Source organism: Camelus bactrianus, chromosome 6 (assembly GCF_048773025.1).
Source record: "Camelus bactrianus isolate YW-2024 breed Bactrian camel chromosome 6, ASM4877302v1, whole genome shotgun sequence".
Classification (NCBI taxonomy): Eukaryota; Metazoa; Chordata; class Mammalia; order Artiodactyla; family Camelidae; genus Camelus; species Camelus bactrianus.
The window spans coordinates 4,499,957-4,526,080 of record NC_133544.1 but is presented as its reverse complement, the minus strand read 5'-3'; the positions used below and the strand labels follow the sequence as shown (position 1 = coordinate 4,526,080).

General features: G+C 44.4%; 1 protein-coding gene across 5 annotated transcripts in view; it reads left to right on the top strand.

Moving 5' to 3' along the window:
• WDR25 (WD repeat domain 25) overlaps nucleotides 1-25,724 on the top strand; it is a 131,560-nt gene extending 105,836 nt beyond the window's left edge. For all 5 annotated transcript variants that reach the window (XM_074365035.1, XM_074365036.1, XM_074365037.1 and 2 more), the window contains exons 5-7: nucleotides 21,682-21,852; nucleotides 24,461-24,601; nucleotides 25,238-25,724. In XM_074365035.1, the coding sequence (XP_074221136.1) occupies nucleotides 21,682-21,852; nucleotides 24,461-24,601; nucleotides 25,238-25,459 (534 nt within the window). In that variant the 3' untranslated portion in view covers nucleotides 25,460-25,724. The remainder of the gene's footprint in view (nucleotides 1-21,681; nucleotides 21,853-24,460; nucleotides 24,602-25,237) is intronic.
• Nucleotides 25,725-26,124: the final 400 nt, after the last annotated feature.

Below are 26,124 nucleotides of genomic sequence, written 5' to 3'. Positions count from 1 at the left end.
GTGCTTGCCCTCCCTGGATGCTGCCCAGGCCCTAGTCTGGGAGCTGCAGTCGAGGCTGTGGCCTGTTTGGTCCCACTCAGAGGATCCATGGGACCTGGTCCCCATCCTCTGGGCGGTGCCACAGTCCCTCTGCTTCACTTTCTGCCATCACTTCCTCTGTTCTCTCCGAGGGTCCTGGTCAGAGGGGACAGTGCACACTGATCTCTGTGTGTGCTGCTGGATGTGTGGACACAGGTGGGGCCCAAGGTGGGGCTGGCAGGTCTGTTTACTCTCTCCTGTGCCCTGCTCTGGTTCTCTGTGGTTCCCAGCTGTCCTGGGCCTGGGAGGAGGCCCTGCCCCTCCTCTCCTTCTCTTCTTCTGCTCAGGGACTGGCTGCCTGGGAGACAGGCCGGCTTCCCCGTCTCTTCCTTTAAGGGGCCTGGCTGTGGGGCAGATATGAGGGGCACGTGCCATTCCCTGTGGGCCCAGCCAAGGCCAGCACACTACAAAGTGGCCTTTGCTGGTCCCTGCGCCACATCCAAGAGATAGACCCCTTCCCTCAGTGCCCTGTTTAGAGTCTCTGGAGCCAGGCAAGGCCTGGTGTTTGGGGTCCCCACAGGCCCAGGCAGGTGAACCCCACGTTCTCCATCTCTCTTGCCCACAGTGGGCCTGAGCCTCTGTGCATTGTCCCCTGTTGCTTCTTGAGGGTCCGAGATGCTTGGCAGAGGTGCTTGTCCACCGTGCACAGCACAGGGGCCCAGACTGCTGTGCCAGACTGCCCTTGGGGTGGCTGCATTGTTAGAACTTGATTTTAATTCATGCCTCCATTGTAAAGTGAGGAAAACCAATTTTTCACTTGAGAGGATCAGCAACGTGGATACACGTGTAATTGTCTATTTCTGCTTTTTTTCCTTTCCCTCGTGTTCTGTATCCGTAATTTAAAATTTCACAGTCTCCTTCGTGCCAGCTTCTCTGTGGGTATGCTCAGATTTGTTTCAGATTCAGCAAGCACTAATTGAGCACCTACTCTCTGCCTCTGGCTGGGCAGCCTGTGGTGTGCACTGGGGGTGGGGATGGGGCAGGCTCCAGTATCAGCCACAGACAGGGGTCATGCGGGCTCTGCCTCCACCCTGCTGTGTGATCCTGGGCAGGCCCTCTACTTCTCGGAGCCTGGGTGTCCTCATCTGCACAGTTGGGCTAGTGATTCCTGCCCCCCATGGTGTCGTGAGGGTTATGCACGGTCATGTGTGGAGCACACAGTAGGTGTCCGGTTAATGCTGCCTGCCGTCTTGTTGTTCTCAGATGATGATCACCACAGGGCCATGCTTTCCACGAACTTGTGATAATTGGCAGTCACGAGCTGACTTCAGTTTGGCTAAAAGCTGAGTGAAGAGCGTACCTTTCTCCCAGCCAGGCAGCATGCCTGACCAAAATGTCAAGTGTCTGCTTTCGGCTAAAGATGTTCTAACCTGGTGCAGTAACATGGGTCCTCTCAGGCTGATTAGAGGCTCAGCTATACATTCCCCCAGCCTTTGATTAATTTTTAAAATACAGAAATGAATTAATTATTGCCTGGTAAGTATGGATGCTCAGAATGTAGGGAAAGAACTGGAGAGTAGGACCTTAGGAGATGCCTCCGTGGGAACCTGGCCCCAGGTGCCCCAGGAGCTGTCCAAGGTCCTGTGATTCCCAGGGAACTGGCCAGTAAACACCCTCAGAGACAGAAGGTGGCAACTCAGACCCTGTCCAGGGGTGGGGGGTTTCCTGGGTTCCCTGTGGCTCCTGGAGAGTGAGGCACAGTTGGCTCCTTCTCTCCAGGTGTTCCCTCGATGCACCCCTGGGACCCAGGTTCCAGGCCTGAGACCATGACCTGTCCCCCTACCCTCTGGCCAGGTCTTTGGGCTACACTGTGGGGCTCACACCTAGGAAGGCTGTCCTTGGGGATGTATCCTGCTTCTGCTGGGACGCAGTGGAGATGCCTGGGCATGAGTCCCAGGCAGTCCTGGGAGGTGCAAGGAGAGGCCCCCTTTGCTGTGCTGGCCCCTGCCCTCCCACACAGCTCCGGACAGATGGTCCCATCCTCCTCTCCAAGTTCCCTGAGGGACAGTCTTTCCTTCTGCTCCCTCAACCACTCCCTTGGGGAAAAAGCCCAAGTAGTGCCCTGTTCTCTGGACCTCAGTTCTCCCATCCGTCAGGAAGCAGGTGGGCTCTGTGAGGTCTGTACAGAGGGGAACCCCCTCCCCGCAGTGCATAGCTGGGAAGGGCTCAGCCGAGGCCTCACACTGGGTGGTCAGCTCCCTCTTCTTCGGTCCGGGAAGCTGGAAGTCCCAGACGGTAGCTGCTTCCCACCTGCTGACTCCTACCAATGTCCTGGAGCTGCTCAGTCTAGATCCTTTCCTCAGGGAATCCATCAAACACTCATGGAATACCTACTGGGTGTCAGTTGGCTGTGGGATGGAGAAGAATGATGCTCATCCCTGCACCAAACCCTGAGCTCAGTCAAGAGGAAGAGACAGAATTGGACAGTGTGATGGTAGCTGCCATGGAGGGATGATGAAAGGGCCACAGAGGGAGGAGCTAATGAGTCTGCTTGGCACTTTGGGAAGATTTGGTTGGCAGAGGGTTTTAAAGGATGCATAAGAGTTTTCTAGGCAGCAAGTCAGGGTGAGGAATCTCAGGCATAAGGAATGCACAGAGGCACAGAAGCATGAAAGGGCTTGACAGGTGAGGGAATGGTGAGGGATCTGTGTGGCTGGAGTACACACAGGGTGTGTGAGTGTATAAGTCGGGGTGTGTGTGTGTGTGTGGGTGTGTGTAGAGGAGGGTTAGAAAACAAGGTTAGCCTGGCTGTCAGTGCAGGGCCTCTACCCTGGCCATGTTGTGGTGTGGCCCAGAACTGAACACCTCAAGGGAGGCCTTAGAGACAGGGAGCCCTCCCCAGTCATGCAGACACACCCCATGCTCATGACGTTGCCTTTAAGGAAGGCTCAGAGCAGGGGCTGGTCCTCTGGAAGCCTGAGCCAACTCATCAGTTATCCCTAAATGTAAAAGGGAAAGGTGTCCTCCCCCAGCATATGGCTATTAAAGCGCGCCATCTTTAAGCCTCATTAAGGAGTGTTAAATGCTAATGAATTTAGAGAAGGGCATCTTGGGGCCTCTGTTTCCTTGGAAACGTTTGTGAGCAGGTGCTTTATAATGAGCTGTACCTATTTTAAAAGTGAGCCACGAGGCCCACTTTGATAGGCTGAATCTCAGATGGTGATGGGTAAGTGTGAACAAAGCCGGTGGAGGCTGGTGGAGATGCTTTGTGCTCTCTGAAATATCATTCTCTGGTGGTTTCTATAGAAACCACTGGCACCTAGGTAGGAGAATTGCCGAGCTCCAGTCTCATTTACTTAACAACGTTGTCTCCAGACTTGGCAACTTGGCCCCAGCCTCTGAAGACCACTGGAGTCCTGTTAGCAGGGTGGGTTCCAGACCGAACGGGACAGGTATATGTGGCCATAGCTGTAGTTTTACTTTAATTATGTCTGTTCTTTACCTACTGCTTGATTTTGGCTGGTACTCACTCTGCCTATTATTTCAGGGCCCACTGACGATGAGAAGAATTAACATTTGTGGAGCTCATTCCTCCCCACAGAGCACTTTAAACACACTTTTTATTATTGAAGCATTTAAATGTATACTAAAGTAGAGAAACTGTTTGATGAACCTCAATGGACCCAGCACCCTGTTTAGACAATTATAAACATATGGCCAAGCTTCTTTTATCTATAATCCTACCCATTTTCCCCACAGTCTCTCCTTTTCTGCCCCCAATGCTGAATTATTTTGAAGCTGATCCCAGAAACATGCTAGTATTTCATTTGTACATATTTTTGATTTTTTAAAAGATAAAGACTGAAAAAGATTATTGTAATAACCATTGTCCCTCCTCACAATTTAGCGATAATTCCTTAATGTCATCCAATATTCAATTCATATTCAGATTTTCCTGATTGCTTCATAATTTTAAATATTTTTAAACCATTGCCTTGTTCAAATTGGGACCTAAACGTTTGAGTGATAAATCTCTTAAGTCTTATTTAGTTTCTGGGTTTCTCTCCTCCTTTGTTTTCCTTGTAACTTATTTATTGGGGAATACATTGGTTGGTTGTCCTTCATTTTCCTGACTGCATCCCCTGTGGTGTCATTTAACACATGCCTCTGTTCCCTGTATGTCTTGTAAACTGGTAGTTAAGACCAGACAGTGCTTCTCATGCTGTGATGTGCCCACAAATTACCTGGGGAGCTTGTTACTCTGCTTCTAATTCTGACTCAGTGGGTCTGGAGTGAAGCCAGAGAAGATAAATTTCTAATAAACTCCCAGGTAATACCTACCATAGAGGCTTGATAAGATTCAGGGATTTTTTCCTTCTTTTTTTTCAAGAATATTTGATCAGATTCAGGCTCAGGTTTTTGGAAGAACAGGTCATAGGTAGTGGTGCATACTTGCATCAGGAGGTACCAGATGTCGGGCTGAACCACTTTTGGTGGTGGTGTGATTGATCGAGGGTTCAAGGGTTGTCCACCTGGTGCCTCATTTATAAAGTCCCCATCAGCTTTTCACCTAATGGTCTCAGTAGTTACTAATGATCATTGTCTAGATCTGTGAATTCCTTAGAGGTTGTGAAATACTGGACTACTTCCATTAAGAAAGTTTTGCTTTCAACCTTAGCTGCCCTGAGGACAGGAAAGGCAGTTGAAAGACTTGAGTCTTCTCCTTTATTTACAAGTTTTCAGAATAATGAGTTATTCCCCTAGCATTTCTAAAGGTTCCTAATTAGTTTTCTGTGGGGTTTTTTTTTTTTTTTTGAGTTTGTTTTTTGTTGTTGTTGTTATCATTATGGACTTTTGGATTTATAACATATTTGAAATGTCTCAATCAGTTGTGGCTGTTATTATTCCAATGCTCAAACTGCCCTGTATTTGGTGCGTGAACCTCTTTAGGTTACGGAGTCTTTTTCTAATTTTTATTTTTTTAAACTTTTTTTATTGATTTATAATCATTTTACAATGTTGTGTCAAATTCCAGTGTAGAGCACAATTTTTCAGTTATACATGAACATATATATATTCATTGTCACATTTTTTTCTCTGTGAGCTAGAGTCCTTTTTTTTAAAAATCAGCTTTACTGAAGTATAACTTGATACAGCTAACTGCCACCCATTAGAGCACACAAGTCAGTTGGTTTTGACAGATGTGGACATTTGTGGAGCCACCGCTGCAGTCACGATACAGAACATTTCCATCAAAAGTTCCCTCCTGCCTGTTTGCAGTAAATCCCTTCCTCCACTCAGCCCCTAGGCAACCACTGATTTACTTTCTGTCATGAAAGAGCAGTTTGCATTTTTAGGGACTTTTATATAAATAAAATCATACGATATATACGCTTTTGTATCTGGCTTCTTTCATCATAATTTTTTGGGGTTCATCCATATTTCTGTATGTATCAGTATTCCTATATATTGCTGAGTAGTATTCCATTGTATGAATATGTCAGTCTGTTTATCCATTTACCTGTTGATGGACTTTTTGGGTTGTCTTCAATTTTTGGCTGTTATAAATGAAGCTGCCATGACTATTCATGAACAAGTCTGTGTGTGGATATATATTTTCATTTATCTTGGGTAAATAACTGGGAGTGTAATTGTTAAGTGGTATAGTTTGTGTATGTTTAAATTAATAATAAATTGCTGAACTAGTTCCTAAGTGGTTGTACCATTTTGCATTCTCATTAGCAGTGTAAGAGAGTTTCAGTTGCCCCACACTCTCACCAACACTTGGTGTTGTCAGTCTTTTCCATTTTAGCCATTGTAGTGGGCTTGTAGTGGTATCTGATTTGGCTTTAAATTCATTTCCCTGATGACTAATGATGTCATACATCTTTTCATGGGTTTATCAACCACTTGAATATCTTCTTTTGTGAAGGTCTATTCAAATATTTTGCCTATTTAAGATGATGATGATGATGATTAAGTTCTAGGAGTTCTTTGAATATTTTCTCCCATTCCATGGCTTTTTGTGTTCTAGCTAAGAAATCTTTGTCCACTCGAAGGTTGCAGAGATTTTTCCCTTTTGTTTTCTTATAGAAGTTTCATAGTTTGTTCTTGTATTTTTAGGTCTATGATCCATTTTGAGTTAATTTTTGTGTATGGTATGAGATAAGGTTTACTTATGTATTCTTGTTACGTAAGATGCTCAATTGTAGCATCATTTGTTGAAAAGACATTTCTTTCTCCATTAGATTGTTTTTTGACTTCTGGTTGAAAATTAATTGGCCGTGTAAGTGTGGGTCTCTTTTTTGGATTTTCAGTTCTGTTCCATTGATTGATAGATCTCTCCTTTCACTAATACCATACTGTCTTGATTATGGTAGCTTTACAGGAATTCTTGAAATTGGATAGTGCAAGCCCTCCAACTTCGTTTTCTTTTTCAAAATTATTCTGGCTATTTCAGGTTCTTTATCTTCCCATTTCAATTTTATAATTACCTTGTCTATTGCTACAAAAAAGTGCCTGCTGGTATTTTTATTAGGATTACATTTAATTTATAGATTGATTTCAGGAGAATTGACATCTTAACAATATTGTCTTCTGATCCATGAGCATTATATCTCTCAATTTAGATTTTCTTTAGCTTCTCTCAGCAGTGTTTTATAGTTTTCAGTGTTTAGATGTTTCACATATTGTATTAAATTTATTCATCAGTATTTCATGGTTTTGGATACTACTGTGAATGGATTTTTAAAAAATTTTGTTTTCCAGTTCTTTGTTGCTAGTACATAGCAATACTGTTAATTTTCTTATTTGACCTTGTATCCTGTGGCCCTACTAAGTTAGCTTCTTAGTCCTAGTAGTTTTCTCATAGATTACTTAGGAGTCTTCATGTACATGATCATGTTGTCTGCAAATAATACGGCTTTATAACTTCCTTTCCAATACGCGATTTCTGTCTTTTTCTTGCTGTATTGCAATGGCTAACACATCCAGTACAATATTGAATAAAAGTGGTGAGAGTAAACATCATTGTCTTGTTCCTGATTTTATGGGAAAAACAAGTAATCTTTTGCCATTAAGAATGATATCAAATGTGAGGTTTTTTTCCTAGATATCTTAAATTGGTTTAAGGGCATTACTGTCTAGTCTTAGTTTTCTGAAAGTTTTTTTCATATATTGGTGTTGAACTTTACCACATTTATATTTTTCCTGTATTTAGTTAATATGGTAAATTACATTGATATAAAAAAATCAACCATGCATTCTGGGATGAACCCAACTTAGTCATAATATATTGTCCTTTTTATGTATGGTTTAATTCTAGTTGCTAATAATTTGTTAAGGATTTTATATCTATGTTCATGAGGATTATTGGCTTATACTTTTTTCTTATGTTGTCTTTGTCTGGTTTTGATGTGAAGATAATGTTGGCCTCAAAAAATGAATTGAGAAATGTTCTCTCCTCGTATACTTGCTGAACGTTTGTGTAGGTTTGGTGTTATTTCCTCCTTAATGTTTGGTAGAATTCACCAGTGAAGATACCTGAACCCAGGGGTTTTTTGTTGTTGTTGTTGGAAGGTTCTTACTTACAAAAATTTAGAAAAAGTATGTGTAGGGATATTCAGCTGTTCTACTTCTTCATTTTTGTAACTTTTTTCTTTCAAGGACTTTGCCCATTTCAAATCTGAGTTGTCAGATTTGTTGGCCCTAAATTGCTCTTGTCACTATGTCTTTCAATTAAAAAAAAACCAACTTGACTATAGGGCTGTCACTTCTTCCTGTTGATCTGAATACCAGTCTGCCATCATTACCCTTAAGTTTGAGAACTTCTTTTAACATTTCTTATAGTCCAGATTCACTGGTTGTGAATTCTCTCAGTTTTTGTTTATCAAAGAAGTCTTTATTTTGCCTTCAAATTTTTCATATCAGCCCTTTAGAAATACCTTTATAGAAGTATAATTGGTATATAATAAACTGCACATATTTGAAGTATGCAGTTTGATAAGTCTTGGCTTACACACATATCCATGACACCATCATCACAATCAAGGTAAGTAACATGTATATTCATAATCTTCAAATGATTTTGTGCCCCTTCATAATGACTTCCTCCTGCCTCTCCACTGATTTGTTCCCTGTCATTGCAAGGTAATTTCCATTTCCTAGAATTTTTGTGTAAATATGGTCATATGGTAGGTACTCTTTTTTTGCATGACCCCTCCCCCATCCAGCATAATTATTTTGAGATTGATCCATGTGGTTGTGTGTATCCATAATGGTTCATTCCTTCATATGGCTAAGTAGTATTCCATTGTAAGGCTATACCACAGTTTATCTTTTCACCTGTTAGTGGACATTGAGTTGTTTCCAGTTTTTAGTTATTACAAATAAAGCTACATGAACATTCCTGTACAAGTCTTTGTGTGGACACATGTTTTCATTTCTTTAGGTGTTATGGACTGAATAGTGTCCCCTCTCCAAATTCATATGTTGAAGCCCTAACCCCTAATGTGACTATGTTTGGAAATAGGGTCTTTAAAGAGATAGTTAAGGTTACATGAGATCATAAGAGTGAGACCCTCATCCAGTAGGACTGGTGTCCTTGTAAGAAGAGGAAGAGTCACCAGAGCTTCCTCTTTGTGCTGCATAGAGAAAAGGCTACGTGGGAACATCACAAGAAGGCATCATCTTCAAGCCCAGGAGGGACACCTCACCAGAAACCAGCCCTGCGGGCCTCTTGATCTTAGACTTCCAGACTCCAGAACTATGAGGGAATCCATGTCTGTTGGGTTAAGGCACCCCGTTTGTGGTACTTTGTTATGGCGGCCTGAGCAGACCAAGACACTGGATAAATACCTAGGATTGGAATGTCTGGGTCATATCTGGCGTGGCTTTAACTTTTAAAGAAACTGCCAGTTTTCTAAGTGGTTGCACTATTTTACATTCCCACCGACATTGTGTGAGGGCTCCATTCTCAGTGCCTTAGCCGGCATTTGGTCTGGTCAGTCTTTTCAATTTTAGACATTCTGAATTGGGTATAGTATGCTATCTCCCTGTGGTTTTAATTTGAATTTCCTTAGTGACTAATGATGTTGAGCATGTTTTCATGAGCTTGTCTGCCATCTGTATATTTTTTGATGAAGTATTTGTTTAAATTTTTGCCCCCTCCTTTTTTGTTTTTATCAGATTGTGTTTTTGTACTGCTGAGTTTGAGGGTTCTTTATATTTAGAATATAAGATATTTATCACATATGTGATTTACGAATACTTCCTCACGGTCTATGAATTGTATTTTCATTCTCATAACAGTTTTTTTTAAAAGCAGATTTTAAAATTTTTATAAAGTCCAATTTATCAACATTTCTTATTGGTGTCCAGCCTAAGTAAACTTTGCCAAACCTAAGGCCACAAAGATTTGCTCTTGTTACTTCCAGAAGTTGTATAGTTTTGGGCTTTTTTTAAAAAATTGAGATATAGCCAATTTACGATGTTGTGTTAATTTCTGGTGTACAGCATAGTGATTCAGTTATGCATATATATATATATATATATATATATATATATATATTCCTTTTCATATTCTTTTGCCTTATGGGCTATTACAAGGTATTGAATATAGTTCCCTATGCTATACAGTCGGACCTTGTTATTTATCTAGTTTTGGTCTTTATATTAGTCTATGGTCCATTTCATATTAATTTTTGTATATGGTGCAAGGTATGGATGGAAATTCATGGTTTTGCATGTGGCTATTCAGTGTTCCTGCAACATTTGTTGAAAACAGTTATCTGTGCCTTTATACCTCTGTGGAAAAGAGGTTGACTCAATATGTGTAGATCTTTTTTGTACTCTCTCTTCTATTCCATTGTTTTCTTTGTCTTCACACCAATACTCCATTGTTCTCATTATTGTAATCTTATAATGGGTCTTGAAATCAGGTAGTGTAAGTCTTCCACGAATTTCTTTTTTTCTCAAAATTGTTTTGACTATTCTAGGTTCTTTGCATTTACATTTCAGTTTTACAGTCACTTTGTCAGTTTCTACAAAAAAGCCTGCTTGAACTTTGAATGATATTGCATTTAATCTCAGATCAATTTGAGGGAGCATTGAATTCTTAACAATTTTGAGTCTTTCAATCCATAAGCATAGTATATTTCTCCATTTATTTAAATCTTTATTTTCTCTCACCAATGTTTTGTAGTTTTTATTGTGTAGCCCTTTTACATTTTTGGTTAGATTTATCCTTAAGTCTTTAATATATATTTTTATGCTATTGTAAGTAGCATTTTTAAATTTTAATTTATGGTTATACAATGTTAGAATATAGAAATATAGTGGATATTTGTATATTCACCTTGAATTCTACAACTCTGCTAAGCTAATTTATTAGTTCCAGTTGCTTCTTTGTAGATTCTGTTGGATTTTCTGCAAAGATGACCGTGTCATGTGTGAATAAAGGCAGCTTTAATTCTTCTTTTCTAATTTGATTGTAATTTCTTCCTTCTTCCTTCCTCCTTTTACCTTATTGCTCTGTCTGAAACCTCTACAACAGTGTTGACTTAGAAGTGGTGACAATGGACATCCTTGTCTTGCTTCCAATCTTGGAGGAAAAGTATTCATTCTGTTTCTTAGTTACATGTGATGTTAACTGTAGTGTTTTGTTTCTGGTTTGTGTTTGTTGGCTTGTAGATGCCCTATTAGTTTGAAGACATTCCTTTTTTTTAAAACATTTTTCACTGATTTATAATCATTTTACAATGTTGTGTCAAATTCCAGTGTACAGCACAATTTTTCAGTTATACACGAACATATATATATTCATTGTCACATTTTTTTCTCTGTGAGCTACCGTAAGATCTTGTACATATTTCCCTGTGCTATACAGTATAATCTTGTTTATCTATTCTACAATTTTGAAATCGCAGTCTATCTCTTCCCACCCCCCACCCCCTTGGCAACCACAAGTTTATATTCTATATATGTGAGTCTATTTCTGTTTTGTATTTATGCTTTGTTTGTTTGTTTTAGATTCCACATATGAGCGATCTCATATGGTATTTTTCTTTCTCTTTCTGGCTTACTTCACTTAGAATGACATTCTCCAGGAGCATCCATGTTGCTGCAAATGGCGTTATGTTGTCGGTTTTTCTGGCTGAGTAGTATTCCATTGTATAAATATACCACATCTTCTTTATCCAGTCATCCGTTGATGGACTTTTAGGCTGTCTCCGTGTCTTGGCTATTGTAAATAGTGCGGCTATGAACATTGGGGTACAGGTGTCATCCTGAAGTAGGGTTCCTTCTGGATATATGCCCAGGAGTGGGATTCCTGGGTCATATGGTAAGTCTATTCCTAGTCTTTTGAGGAATCTCCATACTGTTTTCCACAGTGGCTGCACCAAACTGCATTCCCACCAGCAGTGTAGGAGGGTTCCCTTTTCTCCACAGCCTCTCCAGCATTTGTCATTTGTGGATTTTTGAATGATGGCCATTCTGACTGGTGTGAGGTGATACCTCATTGTAGTTTTGATTTGCATTTCTCTGATTATCAGTGAAGACATTCCTTTTTATTCCTAGTGTGTTGAGAGTTTTTATGGTACCTGAATGTAGGATTTTGTCAAATGCCTTTTTCACATCTATTGAAGGGATAATGTGGTTTTTCTCTTTTATTCTGTTAATATGATGGAACTTCTTGCTAGATTTTCAAATATTAAAACAGCCTTGTATTACTGGGACAAATCTCACTTGATTATGATATATTATCCTCTTTATATAATTTGGGATTCTATTAGCTAAAAATGTGTCAAGAATTTTTATATCTATGTCCATGAGGGGTATTGATCTGTACTTTATTTTTCTTATAGTATCTTTGTCTGGTTTTGGCATCAGAGTCATTCTGGCCTGATAAAGTAACTTGGGAAGTGTTCCTTTCTTTTCAGTTTTCTGGAAAAGTTTGTGTAGAATTGATGTTATTTCTTCCACAAATGTTTGCTAGAATTGACTAGTGATGAAGCTATCTTGGTCTGAAATTTTCTTTGTGGGGAGATTTGAAATTTATTTAGTAAATATAGGGTTATTCCAGTTTTCTGTTTCTCTTTGAGTGACCTTTGGTAGTTTGCGTCCTTCGAGAAATTTAGCCATTTCATCAAAGTTACCTACCTTTTTGACATAAATTTTTTCATAATATTTTAATTATTAAAAAAAATAAGTATAATCTGTAGTGATGTCACCTCATTTCTCTCATTCCTGATATTGGTAATTTTGTCTTTTCTCTTTTTCCTCTGATCAGTATGGATAGAGATTTATCAGTTTTGATCTCTTTGAAGTACAGATTTTTGTATTATTGATTTTTCTCTATTTCTTTTCTTTTAGGAATTATCAATTTCCTTTTTAAATTACTTTTTTTCCTGCTTAAAACTTAAACTTCCTTTTTTCCAATTTCTTAAAGTGGAAATTGAAGTCATTGGGGGCTTCTATTCTTTTCTATGATAAATATTCACTGTTACTAATTTTCCCTAGGTTTTGCAGTTGCATTACACAACTGTTGATATATTGTTTTTCATTTTCATTTAGTTAAAAATACTTTCTAATTAACTTTTGTATTTCTTCTTGATCCATGGATTATTTAGGAGTGTTTAGAGTACAAATGCTTCAGAGTTTTCTATACATCTGTTAGTGATTTCTCATTTAACTCCGTTGTGGTTACAAAACTATGCACTGCGTGTGTGAATCCTTTTAAATGTACTGAAACTTGGATGTTCTACAATATGGTCTGTTTTGGGAAATATTATGTATGCACTTGGAAAGAACGTATATTCTGCTGTGTTGAGTGCAATGTTCTGTAAATGTCAGTTATCTCAAGTTGGTTGACAGTGTTATTTAGGTGTTCCATATCCTTTCTGATATTTCTATTTGCTCTATTAGTTATGAGCAACTGGTTGAAATTTGTGACTATATGAGTAAATTTGTCATATGTACTTTTTAAGTTCCATTAGTTTTCCTTCATTTATTTTGAAGCTCTGTTAGTAGCCGTGTAAACACTTAGGACTGTTAGGTTCTCCTGGTGAACTGACTCTCTTATCACTGTGAAAAGACCCTTTTTATCCCTGATGGTGTCCTTTACTCTGACGTCTACTTTGTGTGATATTGCATGGGTGTTCCTGGTTCATTTTGATTGCTGTTAGCAGAGCGTAGTTTTTCACTTTAACTTATCTGTGTTTTTATTTTTAATGCGTATTTCTTATAGACAGCATTTGGTTTGGTATGGGTCTTTCATTTTAATTCTATATAACGATCTTTTCCTTTGACTGGTACATTTATCCTGTTTTAATTTACTGTAGTTACTGATATCACAGTATTATTGGTTATAAATCCACTGTCTTGCTATTGTTTTTTGTTTGTTTCATCTATTCTTTTTTCTCCTTTTTTGTTTTTGTTTTTTCCCTTTCTTCTCTTGGATTAATTTAGAATTTTTTGTGATTTTGTCTTATCTCCTTTGTTGCTTTATTATCTGTGGATTTGTATTGTAGTTTTTTTTGTGGTTGCTTTAGAGTTTATAGTATACATTTTATCGTATCAGTCTACCTTCAAGTCATGTTATATCTCTTTTTTGTATTACATAAGAACCTTAGAACAGTATACAGATTTTCAATTTTACCCCTCAGGGTCTTTGTACTATTATTAGCATAAATTTTACTTGTACATATATTACAGTCCCCACAGTACTTTTTAAAAATTATTTTTCATAGAAATAGCAAATTATCTTTAAAATATTTTAATAATATAAAAGTATTATATATTCCCCTTCATCTTTACTGTTCCCATTGCCTCTCATTCTTTTGTGAAGATCCAAGTCTGGTAGAGTTTTCTTCCTACCTTAAGGACTTACAATTTTTATTTTCAGCAGTCATGCATTTTCAAAGAATTTAATTGGAGAAAAATGATCTTTTATATTTTCACAATCATATACCATTTCTGTTGCTCTTCCGTCATTCCCAAAGTTCCAAGTTTTCCTCTGCTGTTATTTCTCTTCAAGTTGAAGAACTTCCTTTAGCACTAGTTTTACATGGAGCAGGTCTGCTGATGAGAGATTCACTTAGTTTTTCTTCATCTGTCAAGGTCTTTATTTTACTTTCATTCCTGAAAGATATTTTTGCTGTCTGTAAAATTCTGGTTGACACTCCTTTCTTTCACTATCCTCCACTCTCTTTTGATCTCCATAGTTTCTGATGTGAAATCCACAGTATTTTAAATTGTTGTTCATATAATGCTTCATTTCCTACCCCCTTGGGTGCTTTCAAGATTTTTCCTTTGAGACTTTCAGCATTTTGATTGTAATGTGTCATGGCTTGATTGTCTTTGATTTTTATCCTCTTTGTCACTTGCTAAATCTCTTGACTCTGTAAATTTATGCCTTTTGCCAAGTTGGGTACTTTCAGTCAATATTTCCTCAAGTATGTATATTTTTTCTGCACTGCTCTCTTTCCCCTCTCTTTCAGAAACTCTATTGACAAAAATATTTAAGCTTTTGATATTATAATATTTTAAAAAAGCTTTGCTTATTTTTTCCTTCAGATTGAATTATTTCTATTAATCTATTTTCAAGTTCACTGAATCTTTCATCTGTCAATTCCGTTTTGTTATTGGATCTATCCTGTGATTAAAACAATTTTTTTTCAGTTCTAAAATTTCTACTTAAAGCGTATATATATAATTTTGATTTCTCTGTTGAGATCATCTATCCATTCATTTCAAGGGTGTTAATTTTTATCTCACTGAGTAGTATTATTTAATAGCTGTTTAAATGTATCTGATCATTCATACATCTGTATCATTTCAGGGTTGGCATCTATGGTTTCTCTTTTCTCATGAGTACTGTTTACATTTTCCTAGTTCTTTATATGGCAAGTAATTTCAGAATATATCCTGCACATTTTGAATGTTATGTTGTAAGCTCCTTGGTCCTGTTAAAATCTTGCGGAGAACAGTGATTTGTTTGTCTTAACAGGCAGCCAGACCTATTATATTCAGCTTGCAAGTTCCTTCCCTTCTTCTGTGGGTGGTGGGTCCATTTTCAGTTCCATATTCAAATCCTTTACTATGCTGAGCCACTAAAGGGTTAGTTTCACACTTGGGCAGCTGTTATATGGTACGCCACGTCTCAAAGCTTTAGCTGGGCTTCTTTGGTTGTGTTCCACACGTGTGCACCTTAGGGAGTATCCTGGGGTGCATGTCATTTCACACACAGAATTAGAGGATTCACTTCTCAGCTCTCTCTCCTCCTTGGAATTTTGGCCACACTGCCTGGCTCCCTGAGCTTCCTTCCCTGGTTCTTCTGCCCAGAGAGACGGGTTCTCTCAGGCTGTTTGCCTTCTGCGTTGTCACACTGTGTCCGTAACCATGATCCCTTTCAAGGCAAATTGGCCAGAGAAAATAGAGGAAAAATAGAACATGGATTTACTTCCCCCTTATTCTTTTTACAATAAAGGCCCCTTTTCACAGTTCTTCTATTCAGATGAGCTTCTGGTTTTTAAGTATTTGTGCCGCACTGCCGGACCTGTTGGGGTTGGCATCAGGGCAGGGCTGGGAGAGCAGGGAGATATTTTTAAAAATTTCCCCAATACTCTCTGGCTCACAAGGGCCCGTTTTCTTGGTCCTCTGGCCAGAATGATGGATTTATTTCAGAATTTTTGCTGTCCATGTCTTCTATGTAATTTCTTAATTCAATCTGTCTGTGGGTCAACATCAGGAGCTAAAGGACAAAACAAAAAACAAAAATCCCCAAACCCCAAAAATGAAAACAAACAAACAAAAAACAAACAAAAATACCAAACTAGAACCTTACCTGCCATGCTGGTCTTTCTTCAAATTTTGACTTCCCTCTTCAACCTACCAGCTATTATTTACTTTTCAGAGTCTTCAGCTAGTTGCTTCTTGAATTTGTCCAGAGTTTTTAGTTGTAATTTGTGGAAGAGAGTGAGAGACCATAGTGAGTTTACCCCATTTGGGGTTAAGATTTTTCATTTAAAAAACTTAGTCATTTTTCTCTGCCGTGTGTTTTGAAATTTTCAATTGCTATGTCTTCTGGTTCAGTAATGTTTTCTTTGGCAGTGTCTCATCCGGTGTTAATCCCATCGAACGTATCTTCTTCTGAAACAGTGTGTATTTCATCTCTTCAGATTCAGTGAGGGCCTCACACATCCTCCAGGTCTCTGCTTACCGTGGTCAGTCTTTCCTCTACCTTCTTAAACATGTGCTGTGTATAGTTACAATGAGTATTGTAATGCCCTGCTCTGTCATGTGTCACTTCTGGGTCTCGCTGGGTTTAGACACCAGAAACTGAGTGCTGTGGCCTCCTTCCATGGACAGAGCTAGGAAATATTTATGTTGCTAAGAAAGAAATATTGTTTATGTTCAATTGTCCAATTCAAATTTTAGCATTACAGGATTTCTCTTTAGCTTCTTTGTTTTTGATCTCTTTTATACTGAAAAATTTGATTTCTAGCTGCCTTAACACAGTTTTGGGGGGTGTATTGACACTAGCAACATAGTGACTGAAAACAGCTTAAGATTTCTCATAGTTCTTTTTGTCCACAAAGTATATTCAATTAGGATTTACCATCAAATTAACTGGTTTTCTATATATAATATATATTCAGCTGAGGATCTACCTTAAACTACTGTGCTTTAATGTCTCTTAAAATAAATCCTATTTGTGTGGTTAAGCTCTAGCTCAATACATGGTTAGTTTCGTTTACTTAATTTTGGTTTCACATTTTAGAGTCTGCTTTTTAAGTTGATTTTGTTGTGTAACTTTATAAAATATATACATGGTTCTGGAGAAGCAATTGGGAACTACAGCCCATAGGCCCAGTCTGGCCTGTGGCCTGTTTTTGTGTGGTCTTTGAATTAAGAATAGTTTTCACACACACACACACACACACACACACACACACACACACACAACACACACACATACAAACACACAAACACACAAAGAATGGTTTTCACATTTTCGAATGGCTGTAAAAACACAAACACATACACACACAGAAGTGTGCAGCAGTAACTAAATGTGGCCCCCAAACCCTAAAACATTTACCGTCTGGCCCTTTATAGAAATTCTCTAAATTCTGCCTGCAGCCCCTTCTTCCCCACTCTGTCTTCTTCCCTCTAGAAGCAGTCTTACTGATTTATTTGCTTATTTAGTTTCTGATTTATCTTTCTGCTGTTTTTAGTGGAAGCAAATATAAACCTCTTGCATTTATTTTACACCCTTTTTCTCTCCCACCTTGCTTTTTCACTGAGCAGTGCATCCTGGAAGCCAGCCCTCAGCAGGCAGGGAGAGGGGCCCCACTCTTTCTTACAGCAGCTCACACAGCATTACAGAATGTGGATAGACTGACATTTATTTAACTGATCTCCTTGTACGTTTGGGTTCTTTCTGCTTTTTTAATTTGACAAGTAGTGCTGCATTCTATGGCCTTGAGTTTATGTCTTTCTGGGGTTTGCCACTGCAATTCTGGGACTGGTTCCTACGAGTGGGTTGCTGGGTTATGCACATCGCTTAGTAACAAGGCATATGCTGTTTTGCTTGATGTTGCCCGAGTTCTCTCCGTAGGAGACTGTGCCATTTTGTGTTTCTGTCAGCAGTGGGTAGAGGAACTAATGCCCCACAGCCACCTAACGGAGTGTGTTGTCAAACTTCTGGATTTTCTGATTTGATAAGTAAGAAAAGATATCTCCATGGGATTTAAAATTTCACTTCTTATAAGCAGGATCGAAGGACTGATTACATTTCCTTTTATATGAACTCTGTTCAGTTCTCCTGCCCGATTTTCTGTAGAGCTATTGGTCTTTTCCACCAATTTTTAGAAAGTGTCTGTGTAATTAGGGATAATGACCTTTGCCTCAAATATAAGTTGCAAATATCTCTCCCATTTGTCTTTTTTTTTTTACTTTGCTTAATTATTTACTTGTTTTTTATGCCTTGCAGTCATGTTATGACGATGATGGTGGTGGTGGTGATGGTGGTTTTCACGCAGTCAGGTGGACCCGTCGGTGCTGCGCTGGCCTTGGAGGGAGGCAGGGACGTTGCCCCCAGTTCCAGGCTGTGAAAAATTCAGTCACACTCTCTTCTCATGTTTGTATAGTTCCTTTTTTTAAAACATAAATTTCTGGTTTTAAAAAAAATGTGTCCACAGAGCACTTCTGGTGTACACTAGCCTGTGTGATTGGCTACGTTTACTTGTGTGACTTTAAACCATAGAAAGGGGCCCTTTATTCACGCCTCCAGTTTGCCTTTATGTGTAGACTCCTCACATCTTAGAGTTTAAAGAGACCAATACGTTTATTTTCAAGGAGAAGGAATTGAAATTTGAGGAATAGGGACTGACCCAAGGACTCACAGCCCCGTCCTGGGGACCCCAGCTCTGGCTGGCCTGGGAACAGGTTTGTGAGCAACTGCGGCGTGTCGGCCACCTGGCCAGGCCTGTCAGCGTTCTTCCAGCCGGGTGTAGAGGCAGGAGGCTTGCTTGTCGTCCAGTCCAGGCCCCTTTTGGTGATGACTCAAAACCGGAGCTGGGAAGTCCGGTGCCAGTCCCGGGCCTCCCCAGGCACACCATGAGTCAGCAGCAGGCCTGGATACAGCCTTGCCTGCATCTCGACCCTACGCACCTCACAAGAGGCAGAGACCCGAGTTTGGGAAAGCTGAGCTTTCAGATAAGTCCAAAGCGGCCCAGAGTTACCAGGATTGTCTGGTGGGCCAAGCAGACCAGACTTGAAGGATGTTCGTTGATTTTCATCACACCTGAATGTTTTGTGGTCTCATCTACCACTTTTCCCAAAGCCATAGATTTTGGCCAAGTATCTGCTTCCCCTACAGAGGCCCTGGTTGCCAGAAAAGTCTGAGTGAGGCTCTCTTCTGGATCCAGCTAGTTAAGCCCGTGGAGCACCGTCCCACACCCCTGGGATGTGACGCACCAGCTGTCGGTGTAATTAAGGTTGCCGTAAAACCCACCAGCTAGACACACAAATGGCCCCTCTGCTCTTTCCTGGGGCAGGAGCAGTTGTGAAGGCAAATAAATCATGTTCGGCGGCGATCACTTCAAAGGTCAGCCTTCCACTTACAACAGTGTTATTGGCAGGGATCGCCCATAACATGGCTTGTTTCCTGGCCATTCGATTTTATGATGCCCTAATGAATTGGGCCATTTCCATCCATTCTCAGAAAGTGTGTGGAACAACGCTTTTCGTTCTCCTGGAAAAGTCTGTCCTGGGAGGCAGGTGTGTTGGTGGGCGCGCAGGTTGTTCTGCTGTGGACACACCGAGGCCCACGGGCACTTTGCTTCCCGGGGCCTGCGCGCCGCCCCCGGGGGAGGCTTCCTCCCACTGCCGTCAGTTTCACAGAAACCCCCGCTCGCAGCCGGGGCTTAGCAGGCCATCCTCTTCCTCCGTCCTTTCCCGGTCAGCGTGTTTCCCGAGCCCCTGTGCGGATCAAGGTGCCACTACTGGAGAGGGGCTGTGGTGCCATGGGTCTCACGGTCCTGCCCACCAGCAGCCAGGCTCTGTGGGCTGGTGAGGCTCTGGGGGCTGTGTCTCTGCCACCCAGGAGGAGAGGCTCAGTGCGCAGGCCATGGCCAGGGACACGAGTTGGGCCAGATTTACTTCTCTCTCGGCACGTGCTGCCCCGGCCATCCTTAATTCCTCGCTCCTCACTGGCACTGGGGTGACAATGAGGACTTCAGGAAAGGGGGAAGGAAAGGGTTCAGGCCCCATGTGACCTCAGCCAGTGGAGGCTCGAGGAAGCTCATGGGGTGGGTGGTTTAAGCGAGGGGAGACTGGAGTGGCGCCGGGCATGGGAGAGGCAAGTGGGTCTGGAGCCACGACGATAGGCCTTGCTCCCTCTCCTCCGTTCTCCTCTGCCCATAGATTCCAGACCCTACCCTGGGGCAGCACTATCCCTGGGAGTTGGAAGGTGCGCTCCTCAGAGCAGATGCTGGGACAGCGGTGGTGTGCCACGTCCCCTCCCGGGCCCTAGATGCTGCCTGAGATCCAGACTGGGCGGGACTGGGAGGCACAGAGCATCTGTCAGCAGCCCAGCTGCTGTGCCCCTCCTGGCTGGGGTACAGAACTTTCCCTTAGCCCACATCCTGTGAGACTCAGGCCACCTGGAGGGGCACAGCAGGCCTGTGGGACCCTGGTGCATGGAGGGGAGGAGGTGGGGAGGAAGGCTGGTGGCCCCACACTGCCTGGGGTGCAGCTACTCGGACTGGCCAGTGTTCAGAGGCCTGCAGGGCTGCCTTCTCTTTTCTGCCCCTGGACCACTCCCCAGGCGCCAGGGGGCCTACCCTAAAATCGCCCGAGCTGGGGGCCACTTCTGAAGAGGCTCAGAGAAGGCAACCACTTGTTGCCTTCTCTCTCCCAGGAAGTTGCCTCAACATTTACTGAGGCAGGACTTGGCCAGCCGGAGGTGGGGATGTGGGCCGGGAAGCAGCTGGGGTGGGGAGAGGCTCCACCACACCCTGGGCGTTTGACCTGGAGTAAATCCGTGTATCTCTCTGAGCCTCAGTGTTCCTCATCTGGAGAATGGGTCTCAAAACACCACACCCCCTCCAGTCTAAATTGGATTTACGGATTGCTGCATTTAATGTGAATTTGACTTATGTATGTTTGAAAGAGGATGATAGAAAATCTAACTGCAACATTTGAAAGATTGTTAACTCCATTTAAAAAAAATGTGTCAAGACTCATTTCACAGGCAGTGGCCAAGGAACAGGAGAGCTGTGTTTATGCTGTGGCCACATGGTGGCGCCCTGGGAGCTGGTAAATAGGCCGCCAGGCCCGGCAGGCGCCCCAGGCACTGTGCCTGGCCTGTTGCTCAAGACTGCAAGTCAAAGTCATGTCGCCCATGAGTTTGTTACGTGGAGGTGCTTGTTAGTCCTGGTACTGGGACCCATGGCCTGCCCCTGCCCAAACCAGTTGTTGTGGAATGGAAGGTTAACATGATAAAACGCTCTGAGGAAAGCAGAAGAAGGGCTGATACTTAATTGAGTTAATTTAGAGACAAGAGGCTATGGAATGTTGGCAGCAATGCTAAGAAATAGTGTCTCTGATGCTAACTTACACACAGTGGTTCTGGCTGCAAGGTCTCCAGGAACGCCTGCTCCCTGAGGTACAGTTACTGCTCTAGGGACAGTAGGCTGAGGCCTTGAAAGCCGTGAATTACGTGATCTCTTCAGAAGCAAGGCCTTGGCACAAAGTATGGCCTTGGTACTGATGGATGTCACTGGTGCCCTTAGGTGCTCTTGGCTAGGTGTGGGCCCTTCCCTAAGTTTACTTTCATCAGGCACCTGCTCCTCTCTAGGGGGCCAGTCTGATGGGGGAGGTCTTCATGCCTCTCTGGGCTCACGTGCCAATGGACGTGGGGAGGGCTGGGATGGGGAGGACGCCATGGGGAGAGGCCAGGCTGTGGGAGGTATCATGGAACAGATTCTGAGGGAGACAGGTGGGGCGGGAGGCCCCTGAGGTCTCCCTACAGCAGCCCCCAAGCCCAGTGTTCCCCAGCAGCGCCCTCCGGGTGCTGGGTGGCTCTCCCCGGCCCTCTCCGTGGGCGCCTGCCCTGTACTCCTGGCTCCCCGGCATGACGGGTGCCCACTCTTGCAGGTGGTGAGAAGCTACAAGGCAACCATCCAGCAGACCTTGGACATCCTCTTTCTCCGGGAGGGCTCTGAGTTCCTGAGCAGCACAGATGCTTCGAGCCGGGACTCTGCCGACCGCACCATTATTGCCTGGGATTTCCGGAGCTCTGCCAAAATCTCCAACCAGATTTTCCACGTGAGAGACCCTCTTTGGCATTACTTTTAGTTTCTGACCCAGGATGCATCTGTGTCGTCCTAGGCCATCTGGGGTCCCAGGCACTTCATGTGGAGATGGTTCAGCAGGAGACAGATTGGCTGCCTGAAATCTGTGGTGGGGCAGGCAAGGTGCAGGTCCAGGCCTGCCCAGAGAACCTGCCACAGGCTCCCAGGGTGGAGTGACTCCCTGTCCTCTCACTGGTCCTCTGCCCAGCACAGACACACCACAGGGTAAGGGTGTGCAGGGGCAGCCCCATCCAGATCCACAGGGACATGGCTGCACAACCTGAGACACCCCTACCTCCCTCCACCACCCCAGCCAGCCCACGGGTTTCCACCTTGCCCTTGCTTAGTGGCTTTGGCAGGGGCTGTGACTTAGGAGTTGAAGTAGGGACCCTGAAGTTAGACCATCTGCATCAAAGGCCTGGATTTACCACTGACAAGGTGGAGGCCCTGGGCCCGTTATTTAGTTTTTTTGATTCTCATTTTCCTCTTAGAGAATTGAGGATGAGAATATTGCTTGTGTCATAGAGTGGTTTTGAGAATTAAAAGGGGTAGATGCTTATAAAGGGTCTAGCACAGTACCAGGCAAGAGAGTTCTCCATAAATGCATTACCTGTCTTCACCATCACTGCCACATCATCGCCACCATCATTATCACATCACGTCTGTTACTACCACTGTCACCACCACCATCACCACCACCACCATCAGCATCACCATATCCATCACCACCACCACTGTCATCACCACCACCATCGTCCTCATCACCACCACCACCACCATCGCCATTATCATCATCACCATGTCCATTACCACCATCGTCCTCATCACCACCACCACCACCATCGCCATCATCATCACCATGTCCATCACCACCACCGTCGTCCTCATCACCACCATCGCTGTCACCATCAGTAGCCCAGCATCACCATCATCACCACCACTGTTTCCTTCACCACCAGCATCACTGTTACCACCCATCATCGTCTTTTAAGATTTCAAATAAGCTATGGCTAATCTCTTCGGTGCTGTCACTCTGAATTTAAAACTATATATCATGTGTATATATACACTGTCTCCCTCTCCCTACTTTTCCTTTGTTCTTAGAGGATTCTAAGTGACCCTGAGCACACCTGCCTCTGGACCTTCACTTCAGGGTTCTAGTGCAACCCATTGGCAAGGACAGGTCCTGGGAGAGGGCTGGAGGGGCATGTCTGACCCTCTAGGCATCCTGCCTCCAACGGCCCTGTGGAGACTAAGGGAAGCAAGTGAGGTAGTTGAAAGTGTTGTGTGCTGAGCTGTCAGCCCACCTTCCGTGCAGGCGCGCAGGGCGCTGCCCGGTAGCATCACGTAGAGATCACGATCAGGGCCCCGTGTGCCTCTGACAGCACACTGGGCTGCAGCCGCTCCCCGCTTTACTCTCCAAGTGTGGGCTCGTTTAGGGACTGTGGCTCAAAGACATACCACGGACATGGAAGAACAGCTGCAGTGGAGAAGGGAGTTTTTAGGGGTGTTTCTGTGTCATGCAGGAGCCCACTAAGCAGTGAGGTTTCCCCTCTTGCTTGGAACACCTGGTTCATGTGTTTATGTCCTCACTTGGCCTGTCACCTCCTCCCTTACTGTGCCTTCTGGCTGTGTGGGGCCTGGGCTGGGCCGGGGCTGTCCCGACGGCTCACTGTGGAGGTGGGGAGATGGGTTTGTGGATTCGTTTTCTGTCCTCCCCATCTCAAGCTCCTTAACTTAATTACACCCCAACAGACGTGGTGGCTTAAAGCAGCAGACGTGTATTTCACAGTTCTAGGGGCCAGAAGTTTGTAAAAAGTATCACGGGAGGAAATTGAGGTATTGGCAGGGCGTGCTCCCCTGGAGCCTTGAGGAGAGAATCTGTCCCTTGCTTCATCCAGCTTCTGGTGGCTCCTGGTGACCCTTGGCTTGTGGCTGCCTCACTCTGGTCTTCAGGCCAGCATCTTCAGAGCTCTCTCTGCTCTGTCTTCATGCTGCCTTCTCTTTGTGTCTGCTCTCCCTCCGCCTCCCTCTTAGAAAGACATGTGTGATTGCATTTAGGGCAAGAATACAGGATAACTTCCCATGTCAATCTCCTTAACTTAATTACATCTGCAAAGATCTCCCTGCCCCTTTTTTTTTTTTTGGACGTTTAAGGTGACATTCACAGGTCCCAGGAATTAGGACGTGGATGTATTTGGGGGTGCATTTTTCAGTCCACCCCAAGGGCCATGGGCCAAGGAGTGCAGGTGGCCCCCAGATGCTGGGAAGGATGAGGAAGAAGAGGCCCCCCCGGAGACTCCAGAAGGAACATAGCCCTGGTGCCATCTTGACTTTAGCCCAGGGAGACCGTTTCAGACTTCCGACCTCTAGAACTGTGAGCTATAAATGTGTGTTGTTTTAAGCCACGAAATGTGTGGCATTTTGTTACAGCAGCAACAGGAAACTCACCCAGAGCCCTGCGCCCAGGTCTGGAGGAGGGCACAAGGCCCCATGAGCAGTGTGCTGGGTGGCGCGTCTGTCTGAGGCTGGGGCCCGATTGGGAGCTCCCCCCCCCCCTTTACGGCCCCGCTGTTTCTCAGGAGAGGTACACCTGCCCCAGCCTCACCCTGCACCCGAGGGAGCCGGTGTTCCTGGCCCAGACCAATGGCAACTACCTGGCCCTCTTCTCCTCCGTGTGGCCCTACCGGATGAGCAGAAGGCGGCGCTATGAAGGACACAAGGTACCCGTCCCAGTCCCCCAGGGGAAAGCTGGGCACTGGCTCCAGGGCCTCCCACCGACAATGCTAGTGATGGACTTGAGGCCTCAGAGGACGTGGCACTTCTGTCCGGGCAGATCATGGTTTCTGTTACCCAGGTGACCCCATGCCGTGTGGTGTGGTATCCACTCAAGGCCCTGGGCCACATCTGGCCCTTCCCTAGGCCCCAGCTGCTGGGCAGGGAAGGTTTCCTCGATTTGCCGGCTCAGGGACAGGTCGGGTGGGGTGGGGAGATGGACGGAAGGGGAGTAGAGGGTGTTTCTGTACCTGCCCCCTTTCCCTACTGAGGGCACCCCCAACCCCAGGTGGAGCGGGTGGGGACCCGGTGACTGTCGGTGAGGTCAGACACCATCAGCTGTGCTAGAGCTGTTCTGTCTGGGTTCCACTAAACTGGCCTGGAGGACGCCGGGACCCCAGCCTCACGCAGGAGCTCAGACATGGGTGTGAAGCCCAGCGCTGCTCCCGGCTGACCCCGGGCTCCAGCCCGCTCCTCTGTAGAGTGGCTGTCACAGCCCTCACCCCACCGGCGGCCTCGAAGAGCAGGTGAGGCCGCGTGCCGCTGTGTGGGGTGTCCTGCTCACCCTGTGTCACCCTCTGCAGGTGGAAGGCTATTCAGTGGGCTGCGAGTGCTCCCCCGATGGTGACCTGCTGGTGACGGGCAGCGCTGACGGCCGGGTCCTGATGTACAGCTTCCGCACGGCCAGCCGTGCCCGCACGCTGCACGGGCACTCGCAGGCCTGTGTCGGCGCCACCTTCCACCCCCTGCTGCCCTCTGTCCTCGCCACCTGCTCCTGGGAGGGAGACATTAAGATCTGGCACTGAGCCTCCTGGCATGGAACTTTCCAGATTCTGGCTGGCCAGGCCCCCGGCTCCCCTTTGTCTTCGGGGTGGGTGGGTGTGTGTGATGAGGAAGCAGAGGTTGGCTTCAGGCTCAGACTTGGGCGGAAGCTGCCTCCCCCACCCTGTGACCTCCATTTCTTCATCTGTAAAATGGGGGCAAAAATCTGTCTGTCTCAGGGTTGTGAGGACTTCATTAGTGAAAGCACCTGGCAGGTCGCTGGTGATAATAAACATGGGTGTTTTGCTATCTCTTAGGTTGTTTCAGCGACAAATCGGTATTGGCAGCTTCCTCTCACCTCCCCACTCGCAGGCCTACTGGAGCTCTGAGTCCAAGAAGGTGGTGGGAGCTTGAGATGGGTTAGTCCCCGGGGGAGGACACTCTGGGAGGCTCTGGGTCTTAGGTCTGCCCTTGGGAGCTTGTGCCGGAGCACAGCCGGCCCAGGCCTGGCCCCTCTCTCCCCTCTGACAGAGCACAGCCAGTTGTGTCCCTGGGTTTTTGCCCAAGCCCCAGGGCCCTCTGGGCTCCTCTTTGCCCACTGCCTGTCAGGTGTGCATGTTGCCCATCTTGTGTGTCTTCCCCAGGTGAAGGAGTGATGTGGAGAAGCAAATGGCCCCTGAGGAGCCTTGAGGAGTTGGGCTGGGAACTC